Genomic DNA, 16,477 nt, shown 5'->3' on the forward strand with positions numbered 1-16,477 from the left:
TCTGTCCAATCAGGTGTTACCTGCATATTACTAAGCCACACCCACAGGTTCCAGTCACGCCTTGTTTGTTTGTAGTAGCCGGTTGTTTTGAGCAGGAAATACTGTGCGCGTGCTTCAGTTACAGCTTGTCAGTAGTTTTTATGAAGCTGGTTATGTTTCTCTGTATTAATATTTCTTATTCTGTGTTCAGTGTGTGTCAAGTAACAGTATATAGGTTAGTTTAGATACTGATGGTGATGGGACATCCGGGATCCGGGAACCGATGCGCTGGTTTTGCGCATTTTGTTACTTTTTGTGTTGCAGTTTTACTTTTTAATACATGTCTCGCGTCAGCGGTGGTTTTAAAGGCGGTAAATGTGGATATGGATCTTTCTCATGTGGCCAGAAGAGTGGATGAAAGGTTTCTGTCTGTGACTATTGATGCGAGTCTGATGGCAGAGGAGAAGTTCATGTACCTCTTGGGGTGAGTGGGAATTAAAGCGCATGATTCAGTCCTGCCACTGTGAATGATTAACAAGTGAACTGTCTGTCACATCTCAGCTGTGTTTCTGACACATCAGTGTGCCAAGTGTAAACACACACACTCACACGGAGGGTTCTGCTTACACATTCCTAAGTTTCAGCAACCATTCCAACCAGATTTTCCAGTAATCTTCCTTTTCTTTTCATTACGCAATGCATTCACATTTTTATCACAACCATGCTTCAGAATATACATCTAACATCTAACATCATCTAATCCATATGTTAAGTTCAGTCAACACATTATCAGTTCCTTCACACTAAAGAAGTTAAACCCTGATTAAAGATTACTTCCCTAAAGGTTACTCAAATGAATACAGAAATGACTTAACACTCTTAGATCTCTCTGAGTTGCTACTCTGAATAATAACACCTATAATACCTCATCATGGCTTTTCTTTATTGATTATTAATAGTTATGAGATTATTATGCACCAATGTTAAAGGAAAAAATCCACCCTGAGCAATTTACATATCAATCTTTATAATTAACATGTGATCTTTAAGAGCATCCAAAATGTATAAAATTATGGTTAGCAGTGTTGCCTCACACCTCCAGGGTTGGGGGTTTGAATCCCGCCTCCACCCTGTGTGTGTGGAGTTTACATGCTCTCCCTGTGCTTTAGGGGTTTCCTCCAGGTACTCTGGTTTCCTCCTCCACGCCAAAGACATGCTTTGTAGGTTAATTGGCATTTCTAAATTATCCGTAGTGTGTGAATGGGTGTGTGAATTTGTGTGTGATGGGTTGGTACCCTGTCTAGGGTGTCCCCCACCTTGTGCCCCGAGTCCCCTGGGATAGGCTCCAGGCTCTCCGCGACCCTGTATAGGATAAGCGGTACAGAGAATGGGTGAATTTCAGAGTTGACTTCTGTAGTTTAAGTGTCTTACATCGACATGTTGGTGTATTTTCACTTTGGTTAACAGTTTCCTACATTACCCACAATGCCGTTCGTCTACCTGCTGATAGCGGTGCAGTGGGATTTAGCCCTTGCTTCATCTCTACCTAAAGAGAGCGATGTGGCAGCTCTGTAGTCTGTCTCACCTCCTAATCTGAAGACTTTGATAAAACAGATCAGCTTCCATCAACTCCATCACACTCATCATCTTTTAGATTGCTAACTAGCAGAATTAGCTGAGTCTCTGCCAAAACGGTGCAACTGTGTCATATAGCAGTTTATAGTCCATTGTTTGCTGTCTTTACATTCCTACACTGTATTTCTCATTAGTATAATGTCAAATGTCTTTGGAAATGGAGAGTAAGAAATCACTTTCTGTTTTGTTTTTAGGATTTTTATACTATCAAAGGTTACTATAACTGTGCTAGCCGTAACAGTGGCCGCTGTGACGTCAGTGTGGCACACAACTGCTAACTTCTCAGGGGAATAAGGAAAATACAGCACACATCACATCACAACTATTTCAGTATAAGCAGTAACATATTAATGTGTTTCAGAGTGGAGGTTTCCTTTAACGTTGTAACTTGCTGGCTAACTCAGGTGAACATTGACTTCTGGGATTCACTTTTAATGGTGCAGTTTATAAGGTTAATAAAAATGGCTTCTATTGACATTTTTCTGGCCTGGAACAGCAAGAGTCTCTCAGCTCCTCCCCCTTTTCCTTAAAAGGCAATTCAAGGTACATGCATAGCTTAAACAGAGTGGGGTCTGTTGTTTTTTTTTTTTAAATTACAATTCACTTAAAGGGCATGAGAAGGTGCTAAATGTTACACACAGGTTTAAAGAAAACTTTAATATTAACACCTGCAAAGTTACTGTTATAGCAAAAAAAAAAAAAAAAGTTTGTAAACTTGTAGGAAAAGCTACTATTGCTTGGATGACACTTATCTAACACACAAGGTATTGTTGATGTAATGTGTAAGGTTATGTAGAGTCACATTGCTCATTTTATGATTTATCTGTAACCTATAAACAACATGCTAACATGACTGATGTCTCCTCAGGTCTCCAAAACTGAGGACCCTCGCCAAAGCTTTGACTCCTGCATTTCTGCGCTTTGGAGGGACTAAACAAGATTTTATGAAATTTAAACCACAGAGTGAATATTACCTAACGAAAAGCTACAGTGGAGATTCTCATCCTCATTCTGGTACTCGTCACATTTTCGGTACTTTATTGTGCAAGAGCAGCTCGATGGTCATTTGATTTTTTCCGCATGACTCCAATTGGGTTTAATAAGAAAACAGGAAGTGGAATTAACACTAGCCCATGTAGACTGAGTACAACTGGAATGCTTCTTATTTATTCTTTTGCAACTACTACACTATAACTGTAGATGGACAAAATCTAATCTTTCTGCGTAATGTTTTGCTGACACGATCAGAAATGAAAGTGCATTGTCCATATGTCCTACAGTGAATGTGTAAAGACGTTAAGCTGAGGTGGAAAGTAATGAAGCCAGATTATTTCATCCTGGACTTACTGGACTTTAGCAATTTTACCCTGAGTTCTTCTTTCACTACATTTTAAAACAGATCTGTGACACATAGTCACATGGTGGCCTTCAGACAGTTGATTAAAATTCCAAACATTAGACAACAGAAAAGTATTAATTCTTTTAAGATTTATACATTTTACCTTCGATAGGCTGTTTGTACATGAACATGCAAGTGAAGTGTCTCAGATCAAAATAAAGGGTTAAAGGAATTTAGATTTTTTTTGTTTGTTTTTGAAAAATCACCCTCCCGTGAGGGTGGTTTCATGGGTTGGTGGTTAAGGCATTGACCTACTGCCCAGAAGGTTGCGAGATCAAATCCTGGCCCTGATAAGCTGTCATTAACCCTCAACTGTGTAAATGTTCCTTTCACTTCTGTAAGTTGCTCTGGATAAGGACATATGTTGTAAATGATATTAAAGGTATTTAAGTCTCATTAATTAGGTTGAGTTGATTATTTGTGGAAAAATCCTATCTTGCACTTGTCAGATATTCTGTTTGTGAATATTCTTCTAGGTTCTGCGTGTAGTAAATTTGAGCTGCCACCAGTGCTGGAGGAAGAGCTGAAGCGAGACTGGGCCATACAAGCGTTACTCTTACGCCAGGAGGATGTGCTGGGAAAATACGAGCAAGTGACGTTTTCCGGTAAGCAGGTTAAAGAGTGACTCTCTGCATGTTGTCAGCATTTTCAGCATTTTGTGAGTTTATTTGACCTTTTGAGTTTCTTTGAACTGATTTGTACAGCTCGGTTGCTGTGTTTAGCTTGTTGGGGTTGGTAGTTGGGCTGAAGTGACCCAAATCAGGTTGCTACAAGAGAACTCAGCATGCTGGGATAGGGGATGTGGACCTGAAAGAAAACACACATTGTTGAATCAGGTTACATTTTCTGGAATTTTCCACCGCACCTGTTGAGACAAAGCTGCTACTTCTAGCTTGTTAAAAATGATCTCCTGTTTTCTCGGTAACATTATCTCAAATTATCATCTAGCACTGGAGACGAGTTCGTTCCAATCCTGGGTTTTCTCATGATTTCAAAATGTACACAGATATGATATTGAGTTATCATGTTTTAGTTGAGTCAGGCTGCTTTCACACACTTTTTTTTCAAGAGAAAGGCACTGCCTGAAGCTTCTTTTGTGCTGATATAAAAAAAAAAGCTGCTCATGTCACACACTCTAACCACGACAACATGGGTGTCTACAGAACAGCACTGTCATCATTTTTACCCACAAGTTGGATTAAAAATGGCCCCAAATTAGGTTAATTTTAACCCCACAATTTTACAGTGTATAAACATGGATAAAGAGATATCTTCCATCCACAGCACAGACGCACTCAGGGAGGGGCGTGGCCTAATGTTTGGATAATAATAGAGTTCTTAGTTGAGTTGAATTTTGATTTTTAATACTGTTGATGTAAAAACTGTGTGTTACTGAGGTGTGATGATTTAGCTGGATTTGGGCTCAAGGAGAGGAACTGTGTACATTTCATTTTTGCCTGTTTGTTTAATGACCTTCTTGATGTTTGTGTAGAATATGCAGTGGATCTGCTTTACTCGTTTGTGAACTGCTCAGGACTGGAGTTGATCTTTGGCTTAAATGCGCTGCTACGAACTCCTGAGAATGTCTGGGACAGTCAGAACGCTGAGCTGCTCCTGAACTACTGCGAGCAACGGCAATACAGGATGTCCTGGGAGCTGGGAAATGGTACGACCCTGTGTGTTTGTTTTTGCTCTGACCATTATATCAGGATCTTTCCTCATCTCAATGTGAAGTGTTAGTGAAAGTTTAAAGTTGTTAGCAGTATTATGCAAAGAATAAAACATGACAGGGTGGTGTGATGAAGCGGAGTTACCGTTATCACCCCAAAGTTGATTATTTTCCTGTAACAGCATGGCCCGAAATGTTTTATTCCTCTTATACTATAGTGATTTGCTAATGATTACAGTGTCTTATTTATTAAATAATAATAACACATCATAATTTTTATCCGTTTATAGTTACATTTAATGTTGTGGATCATCTGTGAGACACATTAGTCTCTGTTATCACTTAGGTTACAGCAGCTATAAACAGCCTCCTTTTTTCTTCTCTTGAAGTTGAAATGACAAAAAAAAAGCTTGAAAAAGCTTGTCATGTTACAAGGAAACCCCAAAATGTAACTCCTCTGTCCTGAAGACTTTCCCATGTCGGAAAACTTAAAGTTACAGCTTTAACTCTTACTGTTAAAAGGCGCTGACAGAAAACTTCACCATATCAGTGATGAATTTCAGCACGTTTTTTAATCCATTTATGTGGAGCGTCCACCATACAAGTTCCTATGAATGAGCTGTTACTATGGAAACAATGACATATTACTGTAGAATGAATGCATTAATATAAACCTGTGATTTGCTGCTGCACTACTGTCAGAGCCGCAGTTGTAGAAAATTAATCAACACCTTCTGACCAGTAAAATTAGAGAATTCAATAGTGGTGTAATTTGACATTAGAAATGCTTCATTTTATTAATAGTAAAGAATTCAAACTTCTTGTGCTGTGGATTTCACTTCCAGAACCCAACAGTTACGAGAAGAAGGCGGGGATCAGGGTGAACGGTTCCCAGCTGGGAGAGGATTTTCTCCATCTGCATAAGATCCTGCAGAATTCAGAACTGTACAGTTCCTCGGGTCTGTACGGACCTGATATCAGTCAGCCACGAGAGCACCGCAAAGACCTCCTCACTGGGTCAGACACCAGCACCTCACTCAGAGCTAACCTCTTTATGTAGAGTAGCCTTTATAATAAAACATGATTTAATACTTGGGAGCATGGTGGCTTAGTGGTTAGCACGTTTGAGTCCCGCCTCCATTCTGTGTGCGCAGAGTTTGGATGTTCTCCCCGTGCTTCAGGGGTTTCCTCTGCAGTCCAAAGACATGCGTTGTAGGCTGATTGGCATTTCAAATCGTCCATAGTGTGTGAATGTGTTTGCGATGGGTTGGAACCGTGTTCAGAGTGTCCCCTGCCTTGTGCCCTGAGTTCCCTGGGATAGGCTCCAGGCTCCCAGCAACCCTGTGTAGAATAAGTGGTACAGAAAATGGATGGATGGATTTAATATGTGTAGAATAAAGCAAACTTCCTAGACAAAAACAGCTCCCACAGACCTGCCAAACTTAATGCATTTTGTATAGGAGCTTTTTTTTTTTTTTTTTTTTTTTTAATAACATTTTAACATGGGAGTATGCTATTATGAGTTATCGCTCAAAAATACACCAAGAGTCTTTTTTTTCGCCCCAAGAAAAAAAAACAGATGAGCCAATTGACATATGAATCTGGAATGATTGACAGCTGTGTAGTTATTGAACTCACCAGTATTAACCGCCACCTGCTGGAAGCTCAACCTCTTTCCCCGCATCTCGACTGGTGCTCTCGTCTCGACACTGACATGGCGCTGTCACCATAAATGGGAGAATGCTTCATTAATGTGAAATACAATCTATCAATATGTTTGACTTAGCTAAAATTAGGCAGGTGTAGAGTTAACATAAGTGAGCTACTGTATATTTCTTAGAGATGCATTGAATGTTTGACCAAAATAGAAAAAAGGCTGAATATTTTAACAGGGGAAAAAAAGATTAAATAGGCCTACAGTGAAGTGTAACCCTTTCAAATAATTTTACTGATAGTTGGAAAGTGATTAAAAATGCTGTTTGCTGTCCTTCAACAGTCAGAGCAGACACGTTTAACAGTGTGGTCAGGCCTGTCAGGGTAGAAACTGGAGTGTGAATATATACAGGGTTTTATTGTAACCACCATGTGCTTGGGCCCTGCCACTTGTCTGTTTTACTTAAGATGTAGACATTAGAAAAGTTTACTTATTCACTTTGTTATTAATTTCTGTATATAACATTTTTTTCTAGAATAGGAAGAAAGTATGCATGTAAACTTTTCTAGTGTCTCCATATTAACAAAAACAGATGAGAGTGCCTTGTGATTACTGTAAAACCCCATATACTATATACACACACTCCACTCCGGAGAACACATGCTAATTTTTTTTATAATGTTAAAGGCATTTGGATCCCCATTTTCAGAAGTAGACATTGTTTTAAAATGATAATCCAGATAATCCAATACTGTAATTCTGTAAAACTGCATTTATTCTGAATAACTAGTGACCCTTTTAGTGTAAAGTGGGTGAGACTAATCTTTATTAAAGGTTGCGAGTGTAGTGGATAGATGTTGAGGTGCCTGTGTCTTTAAGCTACAGCAACGGTGTTGTGTCGCACCTGTATGACATCACTAGATGCGACTGATTTGTGACAATTGTTAGCCTCGGAGCTCCTTTAAAAGCACGGCGTTGGCGAAGGTAAGTGGCAGTTTTTTTTGTTGGTTTGCTCGTCTACCCTGGGTTTTCTCCTGTTAGTCGGAGCCCGTAGAGGTCTGTGCCTTGATTGTAAAGGGTGCAGTTGTTGGAGTCCTGCTCCAGGAGTTTGTTGCTGCTTGTTTGCGCTTATAGTGCGTATATCTCATCTGTGAGTGTTGTAAGCCTGAGGTTGTGTTGCATCGGTTCCTGCTTTCCGGTATGTAGCTTTCTTGCTATATTTAGTATATTGGCTTTAGTATGCCACTTGATTCACTGTTACCTGCCCCTATTAGGCTGTGTGGTCGGTTGACTGGGAGGTTTCCCCTTTTTTTAAAGGAGCTCCTCTGCATCGCTCCCTGTGGTAAGCCCCTGTCCTATTTTATGTGTGTGTTCTGTCCTGTAGGCCTACAGAATAACTGAACCCTGGTTATATTTGCAGTGTTTGCTATTCTTTTTTTTATGAGTTGTAACAAAATCATTGAAAGGAATTCAATAAAGAAATTGTTTAGTGTGAATCCTGTCTCTGTTTACTTGTGTACGAACCAGTGTTCCTTATGTGGGCTTAATGTGGGTGGTTTTTTTTTTGTATAGTTAGTTTTCCTAAGGGGGGCATAACTCCCCTGGGTGGCGTGGTCGGTAATCTAAATTCTTATTGGTACCTTGGTCTCGCTACATATTTGGCGTAGTCGGCAGGATCACATATAAGAACAGAGACGGGTATTCCACTTTGTTTTGTGTGTGTTTTTGTATTTCATTTGATTGATTCGCCTTTTTATTGTTTGTGTGTATGAATGTATGCATGTGATGTGTGAGTGAAAGTGTCTTGCAGAAACAAAACAGCAGCCCGTGTCAGGAACGGCCCACAGTGTACAGCTTTCTTCTGGAGCCTATAGTTTGCTTCTCTTTGTGAGTTCCTTAACTATTGGTTTTGGTTGTTTGATAATTGGCTAGAATGGCAGAGGAAATGCAGGAGCTTCGGGATTTGATAGCCCAGCTTAGATCGGAAAATGAACGTCTTAAAAGTGTTAGTCCGGCAGGCCCCTCTAATGAAGCTTCCTCTAGCTTTGCCACGCCAGTTGCACAAGCTACTGAGCGATTGGTATTTATTCCAAGGGAGAGGAAGTGTCCCATATTCCGAGGTAGCATCGGTATAAGTATAGAAGATTGGGTAGAGGAAGCTACAGCTTGTATGCGGGCTCGCCATTTGTCCTCCACCGATAAGGCATATTTCCTGTTTGATCACTTGGAGGGAGAAGCGAGGGAGGAGATTCGTTATCGGTTGAGGGCAGAGAGGGAGGATCCGGACAAAATTTTTAAGATATTGCAAGAGTTGTATGGTTGCCCTCAATCTTATGTAGCCCTGCAGGAGGCCTTTTTCTCACGAAAACAACAGGAGGGAGAGTCTTTGCTAGAATTTTCTATAGCGTTAATGACTCTAATGGACAAAGTGAAGGGGCGTGCACCGGAAGGCATTATTAACGCTGATGTTCTGCTTCGGGATCAGTTTGTAGAGCATGTGCGGGAGGGTGCTCTCCGTCGAGCATTAAAACAGTTGATCCGCAACAAGCCCACTGCCACTCTGATTGAAGTTCGCAAAGAGGCCATTAGATGGGAGCGGGAGGGTTCGGCTGAGCCACCACGACCCCGTAGCTTCTCCCTCCCCAGTGTGGAAAGATCATTTGGACTTGCAGGTACATCTTGTGCAGTGACTAGTAACACCTATGGCGATCAGGCGCCAAAGTCGGAGTTGGCAGAGTTAAAAGAAATGCTAAGACAACAGCAGCTTCAGATAGATCAGCTTACTCGTAGTATGGCTGCTATGCGGGATCCTCCCAGACGTAATCGTTTTCCCCGTGATGGACCCCTCATTTGTATGCGGTGCCAGCAACCAGGTCATTATGCCAGAGACTGTGAGGGTAAAAGAGTTGTGGGTTCCTCCCTGAGTGGTTCATGGAACACCGCACAGCTTCCGGACAGTAGGTCCTCACGACCCACCCAGCAGTCGGGAAACTGATACCCGCCGGGCTGAGGAGCCACAGTCCGGCTGGGGTTGTCCCAGGCTCTAGTACAACATTAGGTTCTGCTGGCAGGGTGGAGGGTTTGATGTCTAGTTGTCCGCATTTGCTTGTTCTTATGGGTGGAATTCAGGTTCCATGTCTTGTTGATACTGGGTCCATGGTGACCACTATCACCGAGAGCCTCTTTTCTAGAAACTTTGAACCTTGGGGCCAAGAGCGGTTGCAGTCTTGCCAGTGGTTGCAGCTTCGTGCAGCAAATGGCTTGGAGATCCCATACTTGGGTTATTTAGAGCTTGATGTGGAGCTGTGTGGTAAGGTGATGGGTAACTGTGGTGTTCTGGTTGTTAGGGATCCTCCCGGGGGTGGGCACTCCCCAGCCCCTGGTGTACTTGGCATGAATGTTATCCGTAAATGCTATCAGGAGTTGTTTGGTCAGCATGGTTGTGATTTGTTTGATCTGCCATCTGTTTCCACTGCTCCTAATCCTGTTTTTCAAGCACTTCAACATTGCCACCAGGTGGTCATTCAGTCCTCTCCTGACGGTGGTGGTACTGTGCATGTCCGCGGACGGAGACCTTGGCGGGTTCTAGGGGGCACTGTTAAGATGGTGGCGGCCACCTGTTCAGAACAATATGCTGGTCATGGTACCCTATTTGAGCCAATTGACTCGGGGCTACCAGATGGGCTGTTGGTGTCTCCAGCTCTCGTGCAGGTGGCCCAGGGCACTGTGTATATTCCGGTGGTTAACGTAGGCACCACAGATGCAGTGCTGTACCCACGTACACGATTGGGCCGAGTAAGCACTGCCTCCGTTGTTAGTCTGCCTAAAGATATTGTGGAGGTCCGTTCCATCACTGTCTCCTCTGCTGGTACACTGCCTGCAGTTGTGACAATTGAGGATCAGATACGAGGTCTTGATCTGTCCCCGCTTAATGGCACAGAGCAGGAGCAGGTTCGATCACTGTTGCTCAAATACTCCTCTGTCTTTTCTGCACATGAGGGCGATTTAGGTTGCACTACTTTGATTTCCCATGACATCCCTCTTTTGGATCAAGTTCCGGTTAAGCAGCGCTATAGGCGCATTCCACCTTCTGACTATGAGGCTGTTAAGGCTCATATTAACCAGCTCCTTCAGACACAAGTCATAAGGGAGAGCAGTAGTCCATTTGCGTCACCTATTGTCCTTGTAAAGAAGAAGGACGGCAGTTTGCGAATGTGTGTTGACTATCGGCAGCTCAATGCTAAGACGCGAAAAGATGCATTTCCTTTACCGCGCATTGAAGAATCCTTGGACATGTTGTCCGGTGCCCGCTGGTTTTCTACTATGGATTTGGCCAGCGGGTACAATCAGGTGCCAGTCTCTGAGGCCGACCGGGCCAAAACGGCATTCTGTACTCCATTCGGATTATTTGAATGGAATAGAATGCCCTTTGGCCTGTGTAATGCCCCCAGTACATTTCAGAGGCTTATGCAACGCATGTTCGGGGACCAACAATGCCAATCTGTTCTGCTGTATTTGGACGATATTGTTATCTTTGCACCCACAGTAATACAGCATTTGCAAAGGCTGGAGATGGTCTTAACTCGGTTGCAGATGGAGGGCCTTAAGGCCAAATTCGAGAAATGTGCTTTCTTTAAGCCGGAGGTACGTTATTTGGGTCACATCATTTCGCAGCATGGGGTGGCGACTGATCCCAGTAAAATAGAAGCTGTGGCCAATTGGCAACACCCTACTAATGTTTTAGAGCTTCGTTCCTTCCTTGGTTTTGCTAGTTACTACCGGCGTTTTGTAGAAGGGTTTGCCAAGTTGGCATCCCCCCTGCATCGGCTGGTAGCAGAACTTGGCGGCAGCAGGTCCAGGAAGGCCTCTGGGCGGAGTCTGGCAGAGGCATGGTCTGAGGAATGTGAGATCAGTTTTGAAGGTTTGAAGAGTAAATTGGTTTCAGCACCGGTCCTTGCCTATGCTGATTTCAGACTTCCCTTTATACTTGAGGTGGATGCGAGCCACAGTGGTCTGGGGGCGGTCCTGTCCCAGGAGCAGGATGGAAAGGTGCGGCCGGTGGCATATGCAAGTAGAGCCCTTAAGCCCACTGAGAGGAACATGAGTAATTACAGCTCCATGAAGCTGGAGTTCATGGCTCTCAAGTGGGCGATAACAGAGAAGTTTAGGGAATACTTGCTAGGGACTAAATGTGTTGTGTACACAGACAACAACCCCCTTAGCCATCTCTCCACTGCTAAGTTGGGTGCGGTGGAACATCGGTGGGCAGCACAGTTAGCATCCTTTGACTTTGAGCTAAGATATCGCTCTGGAAGATCTAATCGTAATGCCGATGCTTTGTCAAGGCAGTATCAACTAGTGGAAGGGGATGTGGAAGCGTTGGCCCCAGGAACTGCTATCCCTAAACTGTTGCAGCGGATGGCCTCCCCGGGAGGGAGCATCCAGGCAACGCAGTTGGTCATCTCTGTCCTGCCTTCCCATGGGCCGTCTGATTTGACTTCATTACAGGCAGCCGATCCTACTATTCAGGGAGCTATGGTGTTTTGGAGACATCAGCGGCGTCCCACTCGAGAGGAGCGGGAAGAACTCTCCCCTCAGGTCCTAACACTCTTGCGGCAGTGGGACCGTTTAATAGAGTGTGAAGGGGTTCTTTACCGCAGGGTGTTTTATCCTAACGGGGGTGAGGAGTATAGGCAGTTGGTTTTGCCTGCTTCACTACGCTCTGAGGTTCTGACCCAGCTCCACCAACAGCATGGACACCAGGGTGTTGGTCGAACATTAGAGCTGGTGAGGCAGAGATGCTACTGGCCCGGAATGTCTGCTGAGGTGCAGAATTGGTGTGAGGAATGCCCTAGGTGTCAGGTGGCGAAGGCTTCACGCCCCCCTGCATCCTCTTTCATGGGCCATCTCTTGGCATCACGGCCCAATGAGATTATTGCAGTGGATTTTACAACGTTAGAGCCAACCACAAGGGGGCTTGAGAACATTTTGGTAATTACCGACGTGTTCAGTAAATACTCTGTTGCTGTTCCGACACTTGACCAGCGAGCACCTACAGTGGCCCAGGTTTTGGTAACCGAGTGGTTTTATAGGTTTGGAATACCTAATCGCGTCCATTCTGACCAAGGGCGGTGTTTTGAATGCCTAGGTCTGGGGGCGGTCCTGTCCCAGGAGCAGGATGGAAAGGTGCGGCCGGTGGCATATGCAAGTAGAGCCCTTAAGCCCACTGAGAGGAACATGAGTAATTACAGCTCCATGAAGCTGGAGTTCATGGCTCTCAAGTGGGCGATAACAGAGAAGTTTAGGGAATACTTGCTAGGGACTAAATGTGTTGTGTACACAGACAACAACCCCCTTAGCCATCTCTCCACTGCTAAGTTGGGTGCGGTGGAACATCGGTGGGCAGCACAGTTAGCATCCTTTGACTTTGAGCTAAGATATCGCTCTGGAAGATCTAATCGTAATGCCGATGCTTTGTCAAGGCAGTATCAACTAGTGGAAGGGGATGTGGAAGCGTTGGCCCCAGGAACTGCTATCCCTAAACTGTTGCAGCGGATGGCCTCCCCGGGAGGGAGCATCCAGGCAACGCAGTTGGTCATCTCTGTCCTGCCTTCCCATGGGCCGTCTGATTTGACTTCATTACAGGCAGCCGATCCTACTATTCAGGGAGCTATGGTGTTTTGGAGACATCAGCGGCGTCCCACTCGAGAGGAGCGGGAAGAACTCTCCCCTCAGGTCCTAACACTCTTGCGGCAGTGGGACCGTTTAATAGAGTGTGAAGGGGTTCTTTACCGCAGGGTGTTTTATCCTAACGGGGGTGAGGAGTATAGGCAGTTGGTTTTGCCTGCTTCACTACGCTCTGAGGTTCTGACCCAGCTCCACCAACAGCATGGACACCAGGGTGTTGGTCGAACATTAGAGCTGGTGAGGCAGAGATGCTACTGGCCCGGAATGTCTGCTGAGGTGCAGAATTGGTGTGAGGAATGCCCTAGGTGTCAGGTGGCGAAGGCTTCACGCCCCCCTGCATCCTCTTTCATGGGCCATCTCTTGGCATCACGGCCCAATGAGATTATTGCAGTGGATTTTACAACGTTAGAGCCAACCACAAGGGGGCTTGAGAACATTTTGGTAATTACCGACGTGTTCAGTAAATACTCTGTTGCTGTTCCGACACTTGACCAGCGAGCACCTACAGTGGCCCAGGTTTTGGTAACCGAGTGGTTTTATAGGTTTGGAATACCTAATCGCGTCCATTCTGACCAAGGGCGGTGTTTTGAGGGCCTACTGATTCAGCAGCTCTGTAACATGTATGGCATTCAAAAGTCTCATACTACACCCTACCATCCTGCTGGCAATGGTCAATGTGAACGGTTTAACCGTACCTTGCACAATCTCCTACGGACATTGCCAGTATCCCGTAAAAGAGACTGGGCTGCCTGTTTACCTCAGGTGGTGTTTTGCTACAATACTACCCCCCATCAGACTACTGGGGAATCACCTCATCTGCTGATGTTTGGGCAGGATCCACAACTACCAGTGGACTTCCTTTTGGGTAGAGTCCGTGAACCCGTAGGGGGAAGAGTGTGTGACTGGATACAAGAACATCAAGCCCGGCTGCAGACGGCATTTGATGGGGCACGGGAGCGTCTGGCAGCCGCGGCAGCCTATCGTAAGGACAGGCATGATCAACGGGTTAGAGACGCACCTCTAAAGGAAGGACAGTTGGTGTACATGCGTGATTTGGGGGTACGTGGTCGCCATAAAATCCATGACCAATGGAGCCCTGTGATATACACTGTTCTACGGGCCCCAGTTAATAGAGGCCCTGTGTATACCATTGCCCCTGTGGACAATGTGGCCAAGCGGAGACATGTCCATCGTAGCATGTTGAAGGGGGTGGTGGGACCACGGAACTTGGACAATCCTTCTACCAACGCCCCTCAGGGCGAGTTGGCCTCACTGGCCCAAGAGGAGTCGTCTAGTGAGGAGGATCTCTTTTTGGGTGAGCAAGTGCCAGTATCCACCCTTAGTAGGCATACCCCTACTATATTTGAGGCACCTGCGGTAGAAAATCCACCCGTTGCAGGGGGGCTGCAGGTGGCTACCATTCATCCAACAGAGGGACTGGACCCAGTAGCCAATAATTCTTCCTCTAAATCATTAGGGGCCTGGCACACATTGCCCTCACATAGCTCTAGTGATCATGCACAGCGTCGTATGACGCGAGCTAAGGCGGGCCAACACTCCAATCCCCACCGATTACCGCGAAGTGTAAGTGACCAGTAATAGGGGATGCAACTGGTTTCCAAACACACTCTGGGATACCCTGTGTTTGTCTTGTTGTTTTGTTTTTTTTCGTCGGGTCGACGATAAAAGAAGCGGGGGGCAGATTGTAGTGGATAGATGTTGAGGTGCCTGTGTCTTTAAGCTACAGCAACGGTGTTGTGTCGCACCTGTATGACATCACTAGATGCGACTGATTTGTGACAATTGTTAGCCTCGGAGCTCCTTTAAAAGCACGGCGTTGGCGAAGGTAAGTGGCAGTTTTTTTTGTTGGTTTGCTCGTCTACCCTGGGTTTTCTCCTGTTAGTCGGAGCCCGTAGAGGTCTGTGCCTTGATTGTAAAGGGTGCAGTTGTTGGAGTCCTGCTCCAGGAGTTTGTTGCTGCTTGTTTGCGCTTATAGTGCGTATATCTCATCTGTGAGTGTTGTAAGCCTGAGGTTGTGTTGCATCGGTTCCTGCTTTCCGGTATGTAGCTTTCTTGCTATATTTAGTATATTGGCTTTAGTATGCCACTTGATTCACTGTTACCTGCCCCTATTAGGCTGTGTGGTCGGTTGACTGGGAGGTTTCCCCTTTTTTTAAAGGAGCTCCTCTGCATCGCTCCCTGTGGTAAGCCCCTGTCCTATTTTATGTGTGTGTTCTGTCCTGTAGGCCTACAGAATAACTGAACCCTGGTTATATTTGCAGTGTTTGCTATTCTTTTTTTTATGAGTTGTAACAAAATCATTGAAAGGAATTCAATAAAGAAATTGTTTAGTGTGAATCCTGTCTCTGTTTACTTGTGTACGAACCAGTGTTCCTTATGTGGGCTTAATGTGGGTGGTTTTTTTTTTGTATAGTTAGTTTTCCTAAGGGGGGCATAACTCCCCTGGGTGGCGTGGTCGGTAATCTAAATTCTTATTGGTACCTTGGTCTCGCTACACGAGCAAAAGATAACCCAAGGAACAAAAGAAAACCTAGTAAGCGACAGATAACCTAAACTAGCATGTGAAAGTTAACATAATGACTGAAAGCTAACAAAAAAAAGACCTAGCTTTGTTGTAGCAGTTACCGAAGCTTGTCCAAAGGTGTGAAGATCACTCTGGAGAGCAGGGGTGTTGAGGCCCTTTAAAGAAAGACTGTATTCTTTCAAGAATCAACAATTTTAATAAGATACATATTCCCATACTTGTGTATCCTGTTTTTAACAAGACACAAAGTTACCCCATATGCTTATCTTATTGTTTAAGAAAGCCTTACTCACTTCAATTTACAGCTTGTTCCTGTTTCCCACTTTACGTGGGATTCCCATTCATATGTAAGGTCATATAGGTCATTTTTAGGCCTCAGTTTCTCACGCATACACTTCCTGTTCCATACACACAATTCTAGTCAGCAAACCTTTAACTGAGATACTGGGTACAATGATACATTTTGCACTATACCAGTTTAATACAGCTATAACATTGAGGATTAAACATTAGCAAATATGAGTGCACATTTTGTGGTTAACATTTTGTGGTTAAAATATTCTATATATATTTATATATATACAGTATATATAGCTTGTGAAAGATAACCTAGAAATTGAAAGCTAGCCTAACCATTGAAACCTAACCTAGCGAGCGAAACCTAACCTAGCTTAAGTGGCGTCGCAGGCGGAGTCTCAGACAGAGGGCTGTCAATCAAGCATGCTTAATAGAATACTACGCTACACCCATCCATTCAGTGTGATCTTGAGAGGATATTTAATAAAACACTGAAGTTTGATAGCATACAATTATCTAAAGCAGAACGTACAGTAGTTGCAATTTATCTACTCCCTGCATAATTTTACATCATTTCAATATTATTTCATAATTAGACATGTCCAAACATGA

The 16,477-nt window shown here is 44.3% G+C and overlaps 1 protein-coding gene across 1 annotated transcript in view; it reads left to right on the forward strand.

Annotated features, from left to right (window-relative positions):
- Window positions 1–76: 76 nt before the first annotated feature.
- hpse (heparanase) overlaps window positions 77–16,477 on the forward strand; it is a 25,604-nt gene continuing 9,203 nt past the window's right edge. The window contains exons 1-5 of the mRNA XM_026940951.3: window positions 77–463; window positions 2,483–2,628; window positions 3,490–3,618; window positions 4,506–4,679; window positions 5,528–5,699. Of these exons, the coding sequence (XP_026796752.3) occupies window positions 231–463; window positions 2,483–2,628; window positions 3,490–3,618; window positions 4,506–4,679; window positions 5,528–5,699 (854 nt within the window). The 5' untranslated portion in view covers window positions 77–230. The remainder of the gene's footprint in view (window positions 464–2,482; window positions 2,629–3,489; window positions 3,619–4,505; window positions 4,680–5,527; window positions 5,700–16,477) is intronic.

Source organism: Pangasianodon hypophthalmus, chromosome 15 (genome assembly GCF_027358585.1).
Source record: "Pangasianodon hypophthalmus isolate fPanHyp1 chromosome 15, fPanHyp1.pri, whole genome shotgun sequence".
Taxonomy (NCBI): domain Eukaryota; kingdom Metazoa; phylum Chordata; class Actinopteri; order Siluriformes; family Pangasiidae; genus Pangasianodon; species Pangasianodon hypophthalmus.